This window comes from Lotus japonicus, chromosome 1 (assembly GCF_012489685.1).
Source record: "Lotus japonicus ecotype B-129 chromosome 1, LjGifu_v1.2".
Classification (NCBI taxonomy): domain Eukaryota; kingdom Viridiplantae; phylum Streptophyta; class Magnoliopsida; order Fabales; family Fabaceae; genus Lotus; species Lotus japonicus.
The window spans coordinates 117988378-118011679 of record NC_080041.1 but is presented as its reverse complement, the minus strand read 5'-3'; the positions used below and the strand labels follow the sequence as shown (position 1 = coordinate 118011679).

Below are 23302 nucleotides of genomic sequence, written 5' to 3'. Positions count from 1 at the left end.
TTAATGTGGATGGTGCTTGCTCTGGTGCCCCCAGAATTTGCGGTATTGGAGGAATTTTAAGAAGTTCCTCTGGGGGTATAATAGGCTATTTCTCGAAACCGTTGGGGCTTGGTTACGCCTTTGAAGCCGAGGTAAATGCTATTCATCATGCCTTACTCTTTTGTCAACAATTTCTTATTAGAAATGTGATTATTGAGAGCGATTCCATGGTGGCTGTTTCTTGGGTGAATTCTCTGTGTAATCGTCCCTGGAAGTTGTTAAATACTTTGAACCACATTGATGTTCTTTTAGCTGAGGTAAATTGTTTTGAGGTTCGTCACATTCTTAGAGAGCAAATGACAAGGCAGATTTCTTGGCAAAGAAAGGAGTTGAGAGTGATTCTATCCTGTGGCATTTTGATGATCTCTTGTAAGATCATGGATATATGAGCTATTGTTCTGAGGTGCATGTTCTGGTTTCTCATGGAAGTTCTGGTTGTGGTAGATATTGGACTGTGGATCCTCTTGCTGTGAAATATGAATCATATTTGGTATCCTAAGAAAGCCATGGAAGTCTGCAGGTCTTATTTTCTCATGTCAAGCAAGACCAATATCCTCTAGACAATGAAACAATGTTGGATTAGCTTGGAAGGCAAGTGTGGTGAGCTTATCAAATTTCAAGTGAAGGTTTCAATTGTTATTCCAGTGAGAAGCCCTTTTGTCATAAGCATGTAATTTAAATTTGCTTGGGTGAATTGTCTTTGCTATATCTTAGGATCCTGGTTCTCTTTTGCTGCATAATGCTATATGTACAATGGTAGTCCGTATTTTCTGTAGTGCCCAGCTTGTGTAATTGCTTTTGGTGATGGCTTTTGCTTGAGCACTCTTTTTCCTCTTTTGGGTTTTTTCCCATTGGGTTTTCCCCTTTGGAGGTTTTAATGAGGCTCTTTCACTAGCTTCTCTTTTCACCAATTAGCACATGGGTATTTTAGGACTCTGAGCTGTATTGATTATTTCTAGGTCCTTTTTCTTTTGTTCCTTGGACAATCTACATGAGAGGATTGTTCTCATGGCTACTTTCATATTAATGCATTCTTTTTGTTCTAAAAAAAATGAGCCATGCCGGTTAGACGATCCGCCACCTGATTCGCTTCCCTGCAGACATGAGAACACCGACAGTCCCACACGTACCCTAGCCATCCAAGCACGAATCTGAGCCACACCATAGATGCATAAGGATGCAAATCATCACACCCAGCATTTACCAACTGGACCGCCACTTTCGAGTCACTCTCGACCAAAACTTTGACATATACCCCCTCTCCCACGCTAGCAGCATCACCGTGAGAATGCCCTAGAGCTCCGCCACAAAACATTAGATGTTCCCGAATTCCTGCCAAAATCAAACAGCCATCGCCCATGCTCATCCCGACACACTCCACCACACGCTGCTAAACTCGATCTTACAAAACCATCGGAATTGCATTTGACCCAAGATGAAGGCGGTGGTAGCCATCCCACTTGAATATGATGATACACACGATGCCCCTGACCGATCGAGACAAGAAAATTAAATGTAATAAAATAAAATAAATCACATATAAATGTAATAAAATAAATCTTATTGAGTGCTAAATGTATAAAAAAGTACTAACAGAAAACTAACTTACTTGAACTCTAAAAGCAAATTAAACTCTCTTTATCGTTCATATTATAATAAGGAATTTGTTAAGTATTAACTTATATAAATCGTTTCAAAAAAAACTTATATAAATGATAACTCTAAACACATGACATTTATTACAATAATAAATCACTTATTGATAAATTAGAAGAGATAACAACTACGAGGAAGAAAGAGTACATTTTTCTTTAGGTAGATTCACTACCCTTACTCAAGGAATGGATCATCAGAGAAGGCCTAAGAAACTATCACTCTCAGCATTGAAATTAATGACTTCCTCACTTTCATCATCAGTTATAGCTCCACTAGAGCTATGGTCATTAGTCCCTCTTGGATTCTTCACCTTCTTTGTATCTTTTTTTTTTAAAATGCGATACACAACCCAGTCTTCCATCTGAATTTTGTGCTACAAAGTTTATTAATCAGATAATATTGATGATAAAACAAATGAAACAACTTTGACAATGATCCTACCAAACATTATCATAAGAATTTAAAAGGAATTAGTCTAAACCTTCTCAATTTTGAAAATTTTCATTGTTATATTCTTTCATTACCTTAGATGAATTAGCTATTAACACAAGGCGAAACTCATGCATCACCCATTTGGTTAGTCTAGCTTGGGATCCTTGCACCTCCCAAAAAACCAAGGTGTTCCTCTTCCCCATCACTTGATCGTTCTGAGGGATATGAATGTCTTTTCCTTTCTCTACAACCCTCCAGTAGCCACTTCCAGCAGCTCTGATCTCAAGGCTTTCAAGATCACGGCCCATGGTATTGTAGAAGAAGCACTTGCGCTCATTGAAATTTTTTGCATCTAAAATAATATGCAAACACAAATTAAATTCAACAACATCTTAGTTCAATTTCCACTTAAAAAAAGTGCATCAATATTACGTGGGGAATGGAAGTATTGAATTTTTTGTTGACAAAACAATTTGTTCACTTTTTGGGTTAGCATCAAGTCTATGAAAGGTTAAAGAGCTCATGTAATAGTAAAAAAATATATATAAAAATAATTGTTTCACCAAATTCCTCCTGGCAAGCCCCAAGGCTCAGTTTGAAACACGTCAAAATTTGGGATGATTTAAATAGGAAGAGGTTGATCAAAAGCCCTCCTCTTCAAGTAAAAATCAACAAGAACCTCATCAATAGGGTCAAACATGTACCCAGGTAGCAAACTAACACTCCCATCCTTATCAAAAGTTATCAGGCCCTCCATCTCAAAAGATGTCATCTCAAGGGGCTTGAACTCTTTGGGTGAATCACTACAGTGAACTCACGTGGTTAGGACTTCAATTTATAGCTGCAAACCTGCAATGTTATCAATTTTTGTGGGTTAGAGAAACCTATTGCTAATAAAATATCTCGATTTCTAATGCATATAAAAGTAAAAAGTAAAAAGTATAAAATATATAATTTGTTTGACCTTTGCATTATTGACATGATTAATTAGTCATTAATAATTTTTATATTATTAATTATATTAACTATTAATTTTAAATATCTTAATTTCTCATATAGAAAATTCAAATATTATCAAATTGTTAAATGATCATTATTTGTAACATTTTGTTAAATGAGTTAAAAGAATAAAACAAATATTTGTTTCTTTTTCATATTTTTTATTAAAAATATAGTATTTTTTTGAAAGTATATAAAAAATATAGTAACTATTAAAGTTATTTAATATATTAATAAAAATTTATTGACCTTCTTATTAACTACAATATTTTGTTTTCAAAATATAATATTTTTTATTTATAAAGAAATTATACAATTAGTTATTTCAAATATTAATTACAAAATATATAAATTTCATTAACGACACTATTAATTTGTTACTAATAAATTATTATATTAATAAATATAAAATATCTTAATTTCTCATATAGAAAATTCAATTATTAAAATTTTTAATTATTTTATTATTAAAAATTAAATCTATATTGAGAATAGAATTCAAAAAATAAATAAAATAAAACTAAGTAATTTTTAATTTATTTATTACAGATATATTAAGTATTAAACATAATATATATTTTAAGTAAAATTACTATAATATTGACATTAATAAAAGTTTTGATTAGTTATTTATTATATTTTATATTTTTAATTTTATTATCTATTAATCTTAAAATATCTCAAGTTTTCTCATATAAAAGTAAAATGTTAAATATGTAAAAGTTACTTGACATTAATATTTTGTCTATTCTTCAATTTTAAGAAAAACGTTCCTTGACCTTTACATTAATTACAAAATTTATTAGTTATTAATGACCTGTATATTATTAATTATATTAAAAAAATCAAATTAAAGCCACATCAGCATCAGACGTTAGGTTTCTAACGACTGATTATTTAAATTTATATTTTTCTATATTTAAATTATAGAAAATTATATAAGTTAAGAAATAATTTTAAGTAAGTAATTTGAGGTGATAATACCAAATTATTCCAAATTTACTATTAATAAACGAATATCTAAAAGTGAATAGTCTATTTATTGTTACTCAATAACTATTTTTTTTTATTTTTATAAAACTAGGTAAAAATGAATGCTAACTAGGTAGTAGCAATTGATAGGATAAATTTTATTTATTTTTATACGAGTAAACCTAATATTTTAATAAATTAGTCCTATTTTTAATCAAATATATGAGTAACTAAGTAGTAACCATCAACGGCTGGTTGGTTCAAGTAGTAAATGCTCGATTCCCCTTAAACAAAGTATCGGGTTCTTGTGCATGAAAAAAATAACGTTGAAATACAATGTTCTTCCATAACACTGACATTGAATTGAGCAAGGTTGGTTAGGCTGACTATAAATCACAATCAACTTTTGCGTCGATTTCTTATGTTCAATGAGTTCTAGGTCAAAATATTAGCGTCAGCTGAGCCAAAGTTCATTTGAAATGGAGTTGGCTCATTAATATCAGTCCATGTATTAGTTTCGGCCGAGCCGACGCTTTCTAGGTCAAAGTATTAACATCTACCAAGCCGACCCTAATTCAATCAATGCTAGGTTGTGTTCTTTTTTAAAACCTCACATAAACACTCTCCCTATCCCTCTCCTTCCCTCCTTGTCCCCACCCTGTTGCCCATCACGCCGCTCATCATCTATTGCTCTGGCATTAAATTAAAGGTAATTCTCAACATCTTAATTAACTTTAAGATGTTTAACACTTAATTCTAATTCTAGGTTTTAGGTAGTATAATACTACATTGAACAATAATTTCTAACAAAAATCAACCACAAATATGTGAAAAGATCACATACTTCAATTTTCCATAGGTAAGAAGACAAAGCTGAGACTCCTTTATTTTGGTAACTGCTTCAAGACTTCTAAATACCCCTTTTGGTCTTGACCAAGGTATTCCCACAGCCGACAACCGCGAGACTAATCCCTCGCCCCGCGGTCAGCGCACTAATCTCAAAGACAATTTCCTTAATTTAATCTTACTCTCTCTTTTAACCAAAAAAATTAAAATTTAAAAAATTATGGCACTTCAAAGTTAATATTTATTTGAGAAATAGGATGACATACTGAACATGTAGGGAAAGTTAACAATTGCATCATTTTCCTGCTTTTTTTACATTTTAGTTGATTTTAAGTACTTATGTGATGTATCTTACTTTGTTATTTTATTTTAAAAATAATTTTCTTTTTTTTTAATTACATTTTAAATATTTTTATTTAATTATTTTATGTCATCCTGCAATTTTTTTTTTTTGAAAGAATCATCCTGCAATTTTTATTTCTTTTGAACATTTTAAATTATAAATACCAATGAAATTTTATTTAAAAAACTACAATGATAAAATAATTTTGTTTGAAACAATGATAAAATAATTAGGGTAGTAAAATCGTTATTATTTTCAAATATTAAGTCTCAATCATTGCAGTTTTACTTTTATTTTCTATTTTAATATTTGTTTATTATATTTTTTCAGTAAAAGTAATTTTAAGAATTATAAAACTTAGAAATAAATAAATTTCATTTAAATAGATGGAAACGTGTTGATTTTATTAACTTGTTATCATATACTAAGAGTATCATTTGAATGTATTACATTTTAATTTTATCATTTCTATATATATTTATTGATTTGCTTATAGATATTGATATATTTATTGGTTTGCTTATATATATTTATGGTAAAATTAGTCATATATAGCCTTCAAGTTATAATCATAACTATTCTTTTCTACCTCATTATGCCATCAAATATTACAAATGGTTAAGTATTATTCCATATTAGCTAATTATTAATGTATTGAACTCTACGCCTTCTTCTTCTTAATTAATCAGCTTTAAAAAAATTAATAATGTTATTATTAAATGAGTTTAATGGATATGCACTGACAGTGTAAAATAGTTTTACACAGACATCCAATTGAATTCCGCCAAATCAGAAAATATCTTATTCTTTTAATTAAAATTAAAGTCAAATGTAATTATCTCTCCTATGTGGCATGCTTTAATTGGATGACTGTGTAAAACTATTTTACACTGTCAGTGCATATCCATTAAATTCTTATTAAATTTCTTATAATAATTTTTAAATCTATTTATAATATAAATGATAATAAATAATTATTTAAATATATTACTTTGCAAATAATAAGGGGTTCTTTCTAGTTTTATGTAATATTTATGGATCGGAATTGATATGTTAAATTTTAACTTTGCAAAAACAAAAACAAAAACAAAAACAAAAAACACTACCCAAAAAACACCCCTCTCTTACAACTCTAACGCTTCTCTAACCCTCAAACATGTGTGACATTGCATGTCTCGTAACTATAAATAGATGTCCTAAGACCATGAGTTTGTTCCATTCGTTCACCCAAATAGTTCAAGCAAGCCCTTCCTACACTTGAGATGACATCCTTTGAGATGCAAGAGGGCCTCATAACTTATGACACAAATGGGAGTATTAATTTGCTACCTGGATACATGTTTGATCCCACTAATGAAGTTCTTGTGGATTTCTACCTTAAGAGGAGGATCTTTGCTCAACCTCTTCCTGTTCAAATAATTCCAGATTTTGATGTGTTTCAGATTGAGCCTTGGGGGCTTCCCGGAGGTTGGTGAAACTTTTTTTAATCCTCTCTTCTTTCACTGTTTCACGAACACTTTAATTTTTTGCCCCTTGGGCTATCCCAGAGAGCATTGGGGGTTCTCTCATAGAAAATTTCATTTTTTTCATTGTCCAATAAAATGTTCATGTATTATTTTTAAGTGGGAATTGAACCAATTTGGTGTTTTGAATTTAATTTGGGTTTGCCTATTTTTTTAGATGGAAAGATTTTCAATGAACGCAAGTGCTTCTTCTATAACACCATGGGACGTGACCTTGGATGCCTTAACATGAGAACAGCTGGGATTGGCCATTGGAAGGTTGTGGAGATAGCCAAAGATGTTCCTATCCCTCAAAGCAATGAGGTGATTGGGAAGAGAAACACCCTAGTTTTCTGGGAGGTACAAGGAGCATGTTATAGAAAGACCAAATGGGTGATGCATGAGTTTCGCCTTGTGTCAACACTTAACCCATCTAAGGTAAAGAGAGCTTAGAACAATGATCCTCTTCAAAATCGAACATGTTTAGAATTATGTCTATTGAACTCGCATGATAATTTTTGGTTGGTAGATATATAAGGTCATAATTAAATTTATTTCCTTTTTTTATTCATCATTAGTGTATTTCTTTATCACTTGACTTTGTAACTAAATATGCAGATGGCAAATTGGGTTGTGTACCGCATCTTTCAGAAAAATGATTCAAAAAATGTAAAGAAAGTAGAAGAGTCTAATGTGGAGAGCTTCAACTATGACAGAATTGATGGAAGTGTTGAGGTCATTGATTTTAAAAAGGAGAATAAAAATTTCTCATGTCTTACCTCGATGACCCCTTCCTTTAAGTGAGGGCAGTGAATCTGCTTGAACTTCATGAAAAAGGTTTTAATATTGGGGGTGGACTCTCTTTGGATATTAGTTGAATCAAGATAACTAATCATGGTTGCTTCGAATCCTACTTGAGAAGAGAAGGTTATTTTCAAAGGTGTTTCTTAATTTCATTAATATATTTTAAAATAAATCATTTTAGTAGATAATGTAATGATGATTTTTAATAAAATATTAATGAACAATTTTTTGATGATATATTTACTAATTGTTAACTTTTTGTCTTTCAACTACTACTGCAAATTATTTCATGATCATTTAAAAAGGAATTTAAATTTGTCTCGAAAATCTAATCATTTTACGCCACACAAATTGAAACAATTACAAGATACATTAAACCCATTCAAAAAAATACGTCATGAAATATTTTCATGTATATGATTGAATTCAGATCTGAAAATCAAATTTTAGGATTTTGTAAAGAATAGTTTAAAATTCGTTATCCTAATGTTTATTATTGTTTGGCATGTGTGCCACGTTTTGTGCTAAAACAACTATGTTTCTCTAACAGAGCGAGTACAATGTAAAACTGGATTTTCCCCTCCCAATTATCAGGGAGCTTAAAAAAGACAAGAACGAAACAAACAAGTTTTCCTCGCCAGAGTAGGACAGTAATATAAGTTTCCAACTTTTCTCCATTGAAATGAAACAGATATGTCACACTCACACGGTGTAAATTTTAAGCAATGAAGATAGCATTTCTGATTTCTCACAATATCTGTAAGTCTGTAACCCACCACCAAACTATTATATTCATGCCTCCCTTCATCCTCCATGAAAATAAAATGTATGTACAAGTCTACCCCTAAACTATCAGTATGTGAAAGGTGAAATCAATGAAAAGCCGCACGAAATGCCATCTCTTCAATCAAATCTGTATCAATTGTGGGATGAGTTTCAAAATAAAAGAAAGCTCCTGCTGCGAAAATTTAGGCTTTGTGTTGTTGACCTGCACCTTCCCAATCCCTTCAGTCAAACCCTCTTCATCATCACCACCCTTTGCTGGCTTCACCATATCCCCAACTGCCTCTGTTATTTCCTGGACAAAATCCACAATCACCCCATCGATTCCCATCATATGCTGCATGTGAACTGCTTCAGGAACATTGCTGCAATGGTCAAACAAACAAACAAAAAGTCAGCACCAAATTACTCAAAATTACCAATAACCAATATGAAAAGGATGCATTACAAAGTCATCAAATATGTGAAATGATCACATACTTCAATTTTCCATAGGTAAGAAGACAAAGCTGAGACTCCTTGATTTTGGTAACTGCTTCAGGACTTCTAAATACCCCTTTAATCTCAGAGACAATTCCGTCCAACCCATTCTCCAAACTGAGTTTCAAAGCCTCATCCAAAGAGTTCCTCCTCACATCTTCATAAAGCTCACAACCTCCATTTGTCAAGAAGAACACCTGGGTCCAAAACCCCATGTTAGAATCTCAAGCTAAAACAAACAAACAAACAAACACCAACAAATAGAAAAGAACTTACAGGGTAAATGCTCTGCAATTTCTTCACAAGCAAAGCAGCATCTGGCTGGAAAGTAGAGAAAATAATAGGCCTGTCCTTAGCATATTCAAACACAACCTGTTCCACAATTCACACCAAGTTAACAACCCTTGAAACAATAAAATTGGTAAAAATTACACATTATTTACGAACTTTTCCGAATGTAATCAATGCATATACCTTCAAGATGGCCTGAAGAACATGAACAAGATAATCTTCCTCATACACAATATGATCATCAAACTTCAACTCAATATTAAACCCCAGAGAAGGCTCCACATCTTGAAACGCTTCTTGAAGAGTGCAGAGCGATGCATCCTGTTCAACATCCCATGGCAAAACCTTCCCATCTTTGGTTTTCCTCAGCAACACTTTCCCTTCCATCCCTTCCTCTCTTTGAGGACCATATGAAAGAAACTCAGCAAGACTCAACTCTGTCATCCTCTTCTCAAACACAGTACCCTGCAAGCATAATCCCAAAACAACACACATTCAAAAAACCAAACCAACAAAACAAAACCCATTTTCAGAAACTAATCATAGAACAAGAGAGCTTACATTTTCTTGAGAGAGGATGAAATCGTCATGGAAAATGACTGGACAGTCATCTCTTGTCACCTACAAAAAAACCCGCAGTTTTGCTTTAACTTTTTTTGTTCTTCTGTTTTTGCCTCAACTTCTTAAGCAAAATCAATCTTCATTTTCACAAATAGAAAAAAAAATTCCATAAAAAGAAAAAAAAATTACCCAATCAGTACCAAAAGACAAAAAAAAAACCTAGAATCAATGACTATTTACGGAAAACCCCAGAAAAGGGTAAAATCGGAAACCGGGGTTAAAAAGGTAAATACGTGGCGATTCTGGAAAATATTTATTTCCTTTTTTATTTTTTTTGAACGGGAAATGAAGAAATGGTGTTGTTACCTGAACGTCGAATTCGATGAAATCGAGGGGGAAAGCGGCGGCGGCGTTGAAGGAGGCGATGGAGTTTTCTTTGATGGCAGACATTCTGCGATCGGAGGATTGGAGCATGTTCATGCCGTGACCACGGTGACCGACGACGACGAATTTAGGCAATTTGAAGGAGGCGGAGGAGCGGGGGGCGGCGTTGGAGAAGCGGGAGGAGTAGAGGGCGAAGGAGGGGCTCTCCGGCACGTGATCGAGGCATGGGACGTCGGAGACATGAACGGCCTTGAGAGCAGCCATGGATAGCGCCGGAGAAAGAATATGAGAAGGAAGGAAGGTTATGATGATGATGAATTTGGTGCGATGGAAGGGGTGGATTTGGAGGTATTTATGCGTGGAAAAGAAGATGCTATGACAACAATGTAACGGGATCTTCGTTTGGAATATTCCTTTCTTTCTTTGTCATATTCTTTTGGATATTCGGCTTTTTGTTTTCATAATTCTTCATTGTCATTATTCGTTCACCTTCGTTTATTTGTTTTTTCCTACGTGATCTTCTCCGTTTATTTCGACACATCATTGTGAACTGTACAAATTATCCATTCCGTAACGTACGATGTTGTAAATTATAAGGAAAATAATAAGTCTTTTTTTTTTTGAAAATAAGGAAAAATAATAAGTCAAGACTATCAAGTTTCCGTATAATGCATATGTACTTCCATTTTTAGATTTTTTTCCCATGCAGTTCAATTTTATTTTTTTTATTTTTTTTGTTTCCAAAAAAAATTTATTTTTAGGTCAAAGATATTATTATTATCCATGAATTAAGAAAAAATATATACTCTATCAATTTCATAAGCGAAATAGGTAAAATAGTGCATGGAAATTTTACAACAATTAATCTATTCTTTAAAAAGGGAATAGTGATTCTTAAAAGATTTAAAATACAATTAATTTTTTTCATTAGAGTAATTTATTTAGAGAAAAAGTTTGATGCACCGACGGTGTAAATGTTTTTTACACCGTCAACCAATCAGATTTCAAGGATGTGAGAAAATCTCTCTTTTCATTTAATTTCTTTAATTGACATGTCACATCCTTGAAATCTGATTGGTTGATGGTGTAAAAAAACTTTACACCGTCGGTGCATCAAAATTAAACTCATTTATTTATTTGTTTCAAGAAGTATTTTACCTATTTCTGTAACAAAATAATAAACTAATCAACCCTAATTTCCTCTTGTAACAAAAAAAAACTTAAGTCTTTCAAGGGCAAAGTAATTATTTAATGGATTTTAATGTGTGTACATTAGCTGTGTATGGAAAAAATTTGCACAAATATCCAATGATTATCACCACATTATAAATAGAATTTTATATTAATTAAAATAAAAAGAGTTTAATTTTGATGCACCGACGGTGTAAAGTTTTTTTACACCATCAACCAATCAGATTTCAAGGATGTGACATGTCAATTAAAGAAATTAAATGAAAAGAGAGATTTTATCACATCCTTGAAATCTGATTGGTTGACGGTGTAAAAAAACTTTACACCGTCGGTGCATCAAACTTTTTCTCAAATAAAAATGTAACTACTTATATGTGACATTAAATAATTAATGTTATGTATAGAAGTTTTATATTTTTTTTCTTCATGGGAAAACATAGAAGTTTTATAAAGTGACAATGTACCAAAATTACAATCTGAGATTATTTTTAATTGTTCTTTCTAAATTAGAGCTCAGAGAACCTCTTATCTTTATGTGGTAGATGTAGGCCGAGTGCATTGCATGGTGGTGCAAGTAATACATCCATGAGGAGGATGGCAAAGGATGTACTGTAAAAAGAACTCTGACACTCAGGTCAGCTTCTGAATCAAAGAGAGAACCTCTAAGTTTTACAAGAATATTCAAAGAGAAAATTATAATACTTATGTTAGCATGTCACCCTTTTTTAATTCAAAAAATTATTTTAGTTTAAAAAATTATTTTTTACACTATTAGCCCACATTTATCATAAACTTTATATATTAAGACCCAATCAATATTTCAGATAATTTAAAGTTGGCCCTAAAGTCTTTAAAATTCCATTATGATGACCCCGGCCTCTTCATCCCCCACTTCATCTTCTTGCTTTTACCTCACCTTCACAATTAGCACACCACCACCCAACCACAATTTTCTCCAGCAAAATCTTATACGAACCCTTCAATTGGACCACCAGAAAAATTAGGTTTGTACAAACTTTGCACAAGGAAAAAATTATGTATGGTAAATGAACCCGTAAATGTGAGAGATTATATAGTTTTTTTTAAAATCAATATATTAATGAAATCATTACATATTTTTTTTTATAAGTGTAATTTTCTGGATATAGACTCTTATCATTAGGATTAGGAATAGATGAAGTATTTTTTTTTTTGAAACTAGGAATGGATGAAGTAATTAAACTCAAAAATCACTCTTAAGCTACATAGAAATTGAAGCATGGAATGACTAATGAGCGATTGCCAATTTTCACGACAAAGACTAGAAAATTCTACAACAATGGGGGAATTTCGTTTATCGTTTATTAGAAATTGGGAGGCCTATACTCAACCACAAAAGCTAGCTCAAGAGTTGAGGTTTGCACTACCCTTATAAAGCTTATCTTGGCTCTATCTCTAGCCAATGTGGGACTTCTAACACACCCCCTCACGTCCAGGATTGAACAGACTGGAACGTGGGATCAACAACGGGTGGCCCAAATATGGGTGGTCTCCACAACAAATGGATCTAGGATAGGCTCTGATACCATATTAGAAATTGGGAGGCCTATACTCAACCACAAAAGCTAGCTCAAGAGTTGAGGTTTGCACAACCCTTATAAACACTTGATTGGCCTTATCTCTAGCCAATGTGGGACTTCTAACACACCCCCTCACGTCCAGGATTGAACAGACTGGAACGTGGGATCAACAACGGGTGGCCCAAATATGGGTGGTCTCCACAACAAATGGATCTAGGATAGGCTCTGATACCATATTAGAAATTGGGAGGCCTATACTCAACCACAAAAGCTAGCTCAAGAGTTGAGGTTTGCACTACCCTTATAAAGCTTATCTTGGCTCTATCTCTAGCCAATGTGGGACTTCTAACATCGTTCCAACTTTTCATAATGATCTCATTGATTAGTTTCATAATTCTCTTATTTTTCTTACTATTTTTAATGATTTAAATTTTTATACAAACATTTCGATTGACACTTTTTTCTTGTTCAAAACTGATAGTCGTTGATCTAATTCAATGGTCATCATTTTGTCGTCCAAATATTAAGGCCACGTTTACCACTATCACACAGTATGTCATTTTTAAAATATTTTTCACACGCAGAGTAATGATCTATGCATGGTCTCTGCTTCTAGAAAAGTTTAAGACGGTAATTGTAGCTAAACTCACCTAAATTAAAAAAAAAAACAATATGAATGCAATGTAAATATATAAATATGAAGGAAAATTGTTTTAGGTTTCGTACAATATTATCCCTATTTTGTTTATAATTTCTTGAACTTAACATCTGATGATGCAATACAACGAGATGGCAATTATGTGTATAAATAAAATAGAAAAATAATACTTTGTTTAATAATTTCATTTTATCCGTTGAAAGGGGGAAGATAAGGAGAATAAAGAAAAAATAATTTAGACAACGGTGCGTGTGGGTGTGGTGTCTTTTGAATTGGCAAACGCGGAAGAGATAGGTGTTGTGTCGGGAATTTGGTTTGGCACCCCACCTATTGGGTTTCGCACCCCACTTTATTAAAAACGGGAATTTAAATTCCGATTTTAATACGAAAAAAATGGGAATTAAAAAACCGTTATGTATTTTAGCATATGTGGCACATTTTCAACCGTTCATTGCATATAAAAAACAAATCGGAATTTTAAATTCCGTTTTGAAAACGGAAATTAAATTTCCGTATTGAATACATGGGGTGCCAAACCCAATAGGTGGGGTGTCAAACCCAAATCCCTATTGTGTCATGTGTGACGGTGCAAATCTTTGATCACGGGTGGTTGGTGAGAACTGAGAACTTGCTTCGTCGTCACAACATGATCAATTTGGTAGTAGAAAATTTTAAACCATTGGATCAGAATCGTAGGACGTGCAGTTATTTTCTGCACTGCAGAGATCCCCCAATTGAATGTGACCAATTAAAAAATGTAGGTTTTGGGCTCAAAGAACATGGGGTTGTCCTAGCATTCCGGATCTGTCCCTCTTTACGTCTTCTTTTTAATTCTATGATTTTGGAAATTGAATTTTTTAATGAATTATTCACAACTCAGCAATGAATGACATGCATGCACAACTAGAATACTGTTATGATGATGCGGTGACACAGCAGCATCTACACGATGTGTATTGTGTACTAATGGATAATGAAAAGAGAATTTTAGATGTTTCTCGTTACACAACACGACAATTAGAGAATGGTTCTATTCTGCCATCACGATAAGAAAGGTGGATGGCAAGCTAAAAATAAATTAAAAACTGATTTCTAGAATGGGTCTTCCAAGGTGAACTAGCGTGGAAGTCTTTAACGGATGCAAAATATTTTCTAACCGGTTGAGTTATTCATTTTTTGTTGGAAAGTTGGGATTGTTTACCAGCACTTTTTTGTTGGCATTTCACTTTTGACAAAGCAGAAGTAAACAATTTGATTCCTATGTCGACTAGATCTAGGTGACGATTTAGACTTACGACACCGTTTGCAAAGTCTGACACAGTTTCTCGTCGGACGCCTCTGGTGTAAACGAACCAAATACAAGTTATCTGATGATGACTCCAAGAAAGAAGGATTCATCTTTGCTGACAGTGGTGGAGATGGTACTTTCGGCAGGAGCGCGTGGTTTAGGTGGTAGTGGCGCCGGTGGTTGGAATCACAATAGATTTGGGGTGGGAATAAGTGGGATGAACCATCTTCGTTTGCCAGACGTTGTGTTCGGTTGCTTGTATCAGGAGTCGATTCCAAACCAACAACCTCGTTGGCATCAAGAGGAGTCAATGCTTTTAGTCAATTCCTAACCAAACTCATCATCTCTTTCTTCTAAATGTCATGGTAAACCAAAAAGTCAGACATGGAGCTTTGGAACAAAGCTTGAAGCTTTACGAAGTAAAAACAAAGACCAATTGGATTGGATCGATGCTTAGACGACGGGGGGATGCTTAGGCATGGAGGTGCTTCGTCATGAGTGATAGGTAGGCGATGGTCGCATATGGCCAGGAATTCCTTTAGCATAAGTGGAAATTTGGCATGGTCTTGGGTGGGCAGACCTAGAAGGTATTGATGATACGTTAACGAGATAAGTGTCTTAGTTCGGGATGCACTTATGGCCCCACTATTGCTAGCAATTTTCCTCTTCCCGCCATTCATTTCAACAATGTTATAAGAATCGTCACTTTGAAAATTGTTGGCGTGAGACATATTGTTCAAATAGGAGATATGTGAAGTAGAAGATGGAAATGCAAGAATGCAAGGAATGATTTAGGGATTTAAATTCTAAGCAAGCATGCAGACTTAAATCCAAATGATACCTGCATTCTCGAGAAGAGGAAGTTTAATGATCACATTTGGTTGAAATGAAGAATGCAAGGAATGCAATGTGCTGACACTCAATAATTGGTTATTCCATATGACGGATATAAATGTAAGTTGAAAAGACATGTTAGCCGACTTGCAAGTAGTTAGTCGTTTGTCTAGTTAAGGTAAACAATTGAATGAAGAGAAAATCTTGCACCTGAACAACATTAACGAATTTTTTTGAAGCATAGGCCTAAGAACAAAGATACTTCCAAGTATGAGTTCGAATGCGAAATCTAAGTTTAAACACGTGGAAATTTGATATGGTTCCTTCCCTTAAATTTTGTAATAGTTGTTACATGCTAAGGACCACCAGATATAAGGAAAGTCAGTCTTTCAATATGACTAGGAGTGAGAGGCACAAACACCCGACAATTAGTAGTGGGGGTAGGAAAAGAGTTATTTGTACAAACACAAAATCACACCATCAATCAAAATACAAATTTCCCATTGAGTTATGATTCGTGTACACCATTTTGTGGCAGACATCTGACACCGGCAATTTGTTGCGGATCTGCATTGAGCATTCGTCATTTTTGTCCTTACTTCCCTGGCTGACTTGGGTGTCAGAGTGTTCTCATAGGTACCTCCTGCGGGAAGACTTCAGCCTTTCACCTCCATCGCAAAGAGTTGTAGAGCCAAAGTGCACCGCATCTAGCATTCACCGTTCTTGACTTCAACACTTGATTGGATGATTGGTTGGACTTAGTCTCGTCTGGGCACATTTATTTTGGATACACTTCCTTCAGCAGTCAAATATTACATCCCCTCCTGTCACTATAATTCCTTCACCACTCCCTTAAACTAAACAACTAACACAACTTACTGTAATTATCTACTCTTTCCATAACACTGACCACTTGTGAGATGTAACCCATAATGATATTCTATCTAAGATACTAAACTGAACACATGAAAAGTCTAGAAAAAAAATGATACAGAAGAACTGGAAATTTCATAGAATTCTTGTGGAAGAAAGAAAAAGTTATCAATTTTGAATGAGAAATGAGAAAAAAAAATTTACTAGTATTCTGCAGCTTCAACTTTAAATTTAAATACATTTGCAAACCACTTTGACCTTGCTAAGAGGGCTCATCCCTTTTCCAATACCATCCGGGTGGAGGAGGATCCTCGTGGGCCGTGGGGCCTGTGGCATTGCTGAGTTGCTTTCTAGGGATGTAATGGCCTCATTGCCTAATGGTTCTTCTGCTTGATTAATATAAAACTATGTTAAAAAATTACATTTTCAAACCTATTTGAAGTAAAGGAAAATAAAAAGGGAGAGCATGCATAATCCTAGTGTAATGGAAGAAAATCTAATAACATTAGGACCTAGTTTGAAGAAGATTAGAGTGAAAAAAAAATTCATACCATTTCTCAATTTGTGCGTCATTCAAGATTAAATTAGAGTTGTTGAGCATTTCTTTATAAGCACTCATAATGTTTTAAGCTTAGTCGGTGTGGGACACCATTGGCAGCGAGACTCAGACACCTGGATGCAAAGCAAGAGGCATCGTTTATCAATTACAAACACCAAAAAAGACCAATTTCCCCCCTCAAAGCAAAGCAACAAAAGTTATAAAGATTAATATTCTAATGATACCTTTTAAATCAGTTTAAAAAAATGTGTAGTTTAATTGATGTTAAACGAAATTACAGCTTACACAAGAAAAACTCTGGCTATGCTCTGGACAAGGAGTTAAAGTTATCTCACCCGGTTTGTATCAGAATTCAGAATGTGACAATAATCATAGATCCAAACCATGTAGAAAAGTTAACTGGTGAGCACAAAACAACAAATGGAAAGGCTAATTAAGTGGTAAGCATAATAAAACATCAAGCAAGCAAAGCACAATCTCATACACTGAAGTTAAAACAACAATTACAAATTACTAGTAGTTGCTTACACTCACATTACCACATGAGAAATGTAACTTTTATCATGACCACTGAACCGTGTGGGACATACGACCCTGCAATGCTAAAACAGACCAAAATAACACTAGTCTGCTCAGCCCCAACATTAGCAGCATGCAAGCATCCAATCCCAAACTTCTCCATCACGTGTTAGTAGGATGCTAGAAAGAAAAACAACAAGTTAGGAAGACACAGATCTTCTCAAAATATCACTAAGAAGCATATTATTCAACTGTAAAATCTTTCCCACAAGCATAGAAAAAAATAGAGGGAAATCTAACACATTGTACGACACTATCAGAGTAACTTCAAATTTGAACTAAATAACTATTGAATGACAGTATGAGACATACATAGTATTAAGAGAGTAAAGGAGTATATTTAGAGCATATGAGCTAGCAATCTTCTATTGGTCATCAAAACAAGCAACATACAGGCAGCACACAGATAGAGGAACTGCTTGAGTGAAAACGCACTTGCTTAAAGATTCCATAGCCACAAAACTTGTTCTGATGTCCATGTAATACACACATTAGAAGGAAGCCAAGTAAATGTCTTCAAGATATAGTAACAACAGCTGCAATACTCAACCTTTCAAGTCCCACATTGTTTGTGCAGCAAAACTGAAGCACATACATTGTATTTAAAAGCAGAGACATTGCAGTGGAAGAAGCATACCTTTCTCGGCCTTTTGGCTAAGATCAAGTGTAGTATCTGTTCTTATCAGTTTAATATCTGATATGTGAGCCAATGGCTCACACGATATTAAATTTATTTTTTAAGGGGGAGGGTCCATCACAGTAGCTTGCTATTGGGGCTCTCAAGCGTCGCCCATGCCTTACACTACTGCAAGGGACTGGCGCACCCCACCCAAACCTAGTTCAAGATTTTCAATTCTAGATGGGTAAGTAATGTTATTACAGGGCCTACACCCAACTATTATTGCTGTTAATCCGAAAACCCTTAAAAACAAGTTCAATCTGAATAATAAGTTTTGCAGTTAGCCACAATTGGGATGCACTCTTCCTTCAGCTGCCAATATCCCATCCCCTAAAAGCATCACTCCCTCAAATTAAACAACTTCTTGCACAATTTTCTCCAAAGATCAAATCTCTCTCTCTGCCCACTTGTGAAATCTAACCCAATGATGATCCATCCAAGATGCTAAACTGCTTAGAATTCTTCCACAAGAAAGATTCCACTAAATAAATTGGCAAACCTACTAGTACCAAAGGACAATAAAAAAGGAGAACACACATTAATATCCTTCTTTTTATATATATGAAATTAAAAAAAAAAATCAATGCTTTCTTTTTATATTTTGATCCTTCCGGTTTATATTAGATAGTTTCTTCCAATAACAAACAGTTAACATAACATACCATAAGAATTTACTTTATATGCAGACATTGCACAACAATGAATTCAATACAAGAAATCTTATTAATCAACAGCAACAGCAGCAACATGTAAACAACACAAACATAAACAAGGCACAAGAAACCAAGTGTTCATTTGTAGAGTGTTACAATGCCTGAGTGAAATAGAAGTAACCTACCAGCAACCTAAGCCTTGAGCAGTCAATATCACATCTCCTGCAGTCATTATAATTACTTCATCACTACCTTAAACTAAACAACTAACCAACACTACAATTTACTCCAAAGATACATTCTCTCTGCCCACTTCTGAGATCTAACCCAAATGATATTCTATCTAAGATATATACTAGACTGAACACACAAAATTCTAGAAAGACAAAATGACACAGAAGAACTGGAAATTTCTTAGAATTTTTTAAGAAAGAAAAAAAAATGTTAAGGAAAAAGATAACTACCAGTATTCTGCAGCTTAAGCTTTAAGCTTAAATACATTTGCAAACCTATTAGAAGTTAAGGAAAATAATAAAGGGAGAAGCAAGTAGAAAAAATGATAAGCAAAAATTCTGATGTGTCAAGCTTGAGTGTTGCGCATTTGCACTAAGAATGTGTTAAGCTCAACCGGTGTGGGACTCAAGAGGAAGTTAGATATCGCAAGGAAAGCTAAAGCAACACAAATCCTGCTCAGCCTCAATTTGTGAAGCAAACAAGAAGCATCATTTATCAATTAAAACCCCGAAAAAGACCAACTACCTCCCTCCAAGAAAAGCAAAAGAAGTTATAAAGATATTAAAAATCTAATGATTTATTTCAAATCAGTTTTAAGTCTAAAACAATGTGTGATATGAGGCTCTGCCCTGGACATGGAGATGGGAGTTAAAGTAAAACTCATCTGGTTTGTATCAGAATTCAGAACATGACACTAGTTGGTAGTAACACTTGTGATAGGCTAAAACACAATAAGCATAACATGCATCATGTTGAAGGACACCATTATTGAAGGAAGAAGACGAGAACCTAACACAGCTGAGCAGAGAAATGAAATTTCAAATAAATTGGACCATTTCTCAATTTGTGCGTGTCATCCTTGCACATGGTCGATAAGAATATATTTGATTTTATAGGAGCTCACTAGCTCCGGATTATTATTGGTTAAATAAGAGAAGCATAATGCACATTGAAACAAGACGCAGTTAACATTTAGTTGCGCAGCATAATGCAAATTATCTTGGAATTCTAAAGAGCAGGCAATTATCTTAGCCACTCATCAAGCATACTACAACAGGGCTAATGATGTTTAACAAATTAATTAATGGTCCTGAAATCAAACCTACCCAGCTATAACCAAAGCTAAGAGTTGCATGATAAGGCTTCTGAACTTCCAAATCTCCATTCAACAATTGCAAATAAATATTCAAAGGTCTCAACAGGTAGAAAGCATAGGTGTCAAGAAGGCATAGTAAACTCAATTATTCTGGTGTAAAATGTTAGAAGGCCAGAGAAAATAAGACTGTATAGCCTGCAATATCCTGCCTGGTTTAAATTATTGTACAAAAATACGTAACCCTGCCTGGTTAGTGGTTAGTTAGTTGGGATTTGGAAATATTAGCCCATTCAATAGAGTAGAGACTGAGAGATGATTTGCTATAAATGATAGACAAGAGAGAACAGAAAGGTTCTTTTAGTTAGAAGGGAAATTAGGAGGTTCTTGCTATGTTAATGTGGTAATAGAAAGGATAAACAAGTCAGAAGCAAGCAAGTCAAGTAAATGTCTACATGATATATATATAGTAAGTTAGTAGCTACAGCTGCTATACTCAACCTCTCAAGTCCCACATTGTCTGTGCAGCTCAACCAAAGCACATACATTGGATATAAAAGGAGAGACATGGCTAAGGAAGAAGCATACCTTTCTCGGCCTTTTGGCTAAGATCAAGTGTAGTATCTGTTCTTATCAGTTTAATATCTGATATGTGAGCCAATGGCTCACATGATATTAAATTACTTTTTATAGGGGGAGGGTCCACCACAGTAGCTTGCTATTGGGATTCTCAAGTGTCGCCCTTGCCTTACACTATTGCAAGGGCCTGGCGCACCCCACCAAATCTAGTTCAATATTTCAAATTCTAGAGAAAACAACATTGGTGCTGTTGCAGCCTAAAAATACTTAATTTTTTGAAGTTGCAAGTATATTAAAGAAATCCCCCAAAAATTATATATGCAAATTGGGAAATGTACAAGATAATCAATATATTAAAGTCCACCCAAATTTTCACATATATCCGATGTGGTACCAGTTGAATGCCTACTGCACAGCATAATATACTAGACACTAGTCTTCCCCAACCATCACACACAAGAGTCATCTCCATCAATTCTATCTCTTATTTACTCATGTTGCCCCTTTCACTAAGCTGGAGCCTGCCATAAGATAGTTACCATATAGAATCCTTGATGTGAGGAAAACATAAAGTATTTAGGTAGGATACAAACTCTCATTTGTACTCAAACTTTTCTCCTCATTGTTATGATCCATCCAGTTGGTTAGAGACTCCAACATCACATTGCGTCATCGCCTGATGTCATTATAATTACTTGACCACTCCCCTAAATTAAACAGCTAACTGACAGCACAATTAACTCCACAGATCCATTATCTCTCTCTCTGCCCACTTGTGAGATCACCCAAATGATATTCTTCTAAGTAAGATACTAAACTCTGAACACAAAATTATAGAAAAATAAAATGACACAGCAGAACTGGAAATTTCCTAGAATTCCTGGAAAAGAAAGTAAAAAATTTCAACTTTGAATGAGAAAAAATAAAACTACTCACCTCTGCATCCTTCTAATTTTGTCAACAAAGGAAGAAGCCCAAGTGTTGCCGCATCAGCTTATATTCACTAATATTGTTTTAAGCTCGACCGATGTGGGACACCATAGGAAGTGAGACATCGCGTTCAAAGCTAAAGCAACACAAAGAAACCAGCTTCCTCCCTGGAAGCACAGCAGCAGAAGTTATGAAGATATTAATAAACAATGGTGGAATAGGGAGCAATCAATTGATATTAAAAGAAATTACAGCTAGCAATCAATTGATATTAAAAGAAATCAATTGATATTAGTGTTTATAAGCACTAATTATGTGTTGAGCTCAACCCCGGTATGAGACATGAGAGGAAGTGAGACATCACATACAACACTAAGCAACACAAATCCTTCTCAGCCTCAACTGTGGTGCAAACAAGGAGGCATCATTTATCAATAAAAACACCTAAAAGACAAATTTTCTCCCTCGGAGCAAAGCAACAGAAGTAATAAAGATATTAATATTCTAATGATTCATTTAAATCAGTTTACTCATGAAAACAATGTGTGTCATAGGGAGCAATTAATTGATGTTAAAAGAACTTACAGCTTAGTCATGAAAAGCTCAGGCTAAGCCTTGGACGTGGAGATAGAGCTAAAGTAATACAGATCCAATGAGACTGTCTACACGAATTGCTCCATATGTGATAGGCTAACACACAGCAAGCATAATAAAACACCAAGTAAGCAAGGTGAAATGAAGAGAATGCAAAAATTATTAACACCATTGTTGAAGGAAGAAGAAGGGAACCTGAAGAACACAGTTGAGCTTCGTCGCAGAGAAATCGAAAATCAAAAAAATTTGGACCATTTCTCGATTTGTGCGTGTCATCCTTGCGCAGGGGCCATGCTAATCTTCTCTGTATCGTTCCAATTTTATCGGATGTCCCCGAAGGGACAAACCTACTTGCTGCGTATCTGGTTATAAACATTTATAATATCGCAGGATTAACCGGTGTGGGACTCTAGAAAGCTTCCCGCGATGCAAAATCAGAAAGCAAGTGTGCTCAGCCCCCAATATTTGCAGCATGCAAGCAAGCATCCGAGCTCCTCCATCGTCTGTTAAGAAGATGCTGCTAGAAAGAAAGAAAAACAATGGAGCTTCCTCTAGTTCTAGGACGAAAGAAAACGTCGAGCTGTGGAGCAAACGACAACGTTTCAAGTTTCAACTCACAAATAAATAAAATATTTTCAGTCATTTCAGCTTTTCCTTCCAGAATAATCAACATCTCCCACTCCCCTAAAGGCACAGAGCTACCTCTATAGCCTTCTTGATTACCTCTACTGTCTGGCCTGCGTGATTTGATTTGACATCTATTTTATTTATATATAAATAAACGCTTTTTCCTACAAAATTTGTCCAGGTAAAGAAATATTCAATAATAAAAATTCTTTCATAAAAAAATAAACAGTTTATTTATCAACTATATGTAAGTGCATAAACCTCTTTCTTAACAAATTCA

General features: G+C 34.3%; 3 protein-coding genes, 1 long non-coding RNA gene and 3 other non-coding genes across 9 annotated transcripts; 3 read left to right on the top strand and 4 right to left on the bottom strand.

Annotated features, from left to right (window-relative positions):
• Nucleotides 1-1888: 1888 nt before the first annotated feature.
• Nucleotides 1889-2435, bottom strand: LOC130721468 (NAC domain-containing protein 21/22-like). The gene is made up of 2 exons (XM_057572265.1): nt 2220-2435; nt 1889-2068 (listed from the first exon to the last, which is right to left on the bottom strand). The coding sequence occupies exons 1-2, from the start codon at nt 2433-2435 to the stop codon at nt 1889-1891; spliced, it is 396 nt and encodes a 131-aa protein (XP_057428248.1).
• A 4114-nt stretch (nt 2436-6549) lies between these two features.
• Nucleotides 6550-7593, top strand: LOC130721459 (NAC domain-containing protein 83-like). Its single transcript, XM_057572257.1, has 3 exons — nt 6550-6754; nt 6968-7227; nt 7408-7593. The coding sequence occupies exons 1-3, from the start codon at nt 6550-6552 to the stop codon at nt 7591-7593; spliced, it is 651 nt and encodes a 216-aa protein (XP_057428240.1).
• A 656-nt stretch (nt 7594-8249) lies between these two features.
• Nucleotides 8250-10447, bottom strand: LOC130729747 (glycerophosphodiester phosphodiesterase GDPD1, chloroplastic-like). Its single transcript, XM_057581580.1, has 6 exons — nt 10075-10447; nt 9709-9768; nt 9331-9612; nt 9133-9228; nt 8857-9053; nt 8250-8741 (listed from the first exon to the last, which is right to left on the bottom strand). Exons 1-6 carry the CDS (start codon nt 10354-10356, stop codon nt 8501-8503), a joined length of 1158 nt encoding a protein of 385 aa, XP_057437563.1. The 5' UTR covers nt 10357-10447; the 3' UTR covers nt 8250-8500.
• Nucleotides 10448-15933: 5486 nt separating this feature from the next.
• Nucleotides 15934-23131, bottom strand: LOC130729746 (uncharacterized). 3 transcript variants are annotated; one of them, XR_009016100.1, is made up of 6 exons: nt 22591-23131; nt 22387-22491; nt 21808-21968; nt 17589-17753; nt 17047-17453; nt 15934-16881 (listed from the first exon to the last, which is right to left on the bottom strand). It is a non-coding gene; the product is annotated as an uncharacterized LOC130729746 (long non-coding RNA). The 3 variants fall into 3 exon arrangements; XR_009016099.1 differs by having other exon boundaries at nt 17047-17753; XR_009016101.1 differs by lacking the exons at nt 21808-21968; nt 22387-22491; nt 22591-23131 and adding an exon at nt 17946-18423 and having other exon boundaries at nt 17047-17753.
• On the top strand, nt 18267-18462 carry LOC130734758 (U2 spliceosomal RNA). The gene has a single exon (XR_009018104.1). It is a non-coding gene; the product is annotated as a U2 spliceosomal RNA (small nuclear RNA).
• LOC130734795 (U2 spliceosomal RNA) lies at nt 20877-21072 on the top strand. The gene has a single exon (XR_009018137.1). It is a non-coding gene; the product is annotated as a U2 spliceosomal RNA (small nuclear RNA).
• Nucleotides 22636-22738, bottom strand: LOC130734695 (U6 spliceosomal RNA). The gene has a single exon (XR_009018055.1). It is a non-coding gene; the product is annotated as a U6 spliceosomal RNA (small nuclear RNA).
• Nucleotides 23132-23302: the final 171 nt, after the last annotated feature.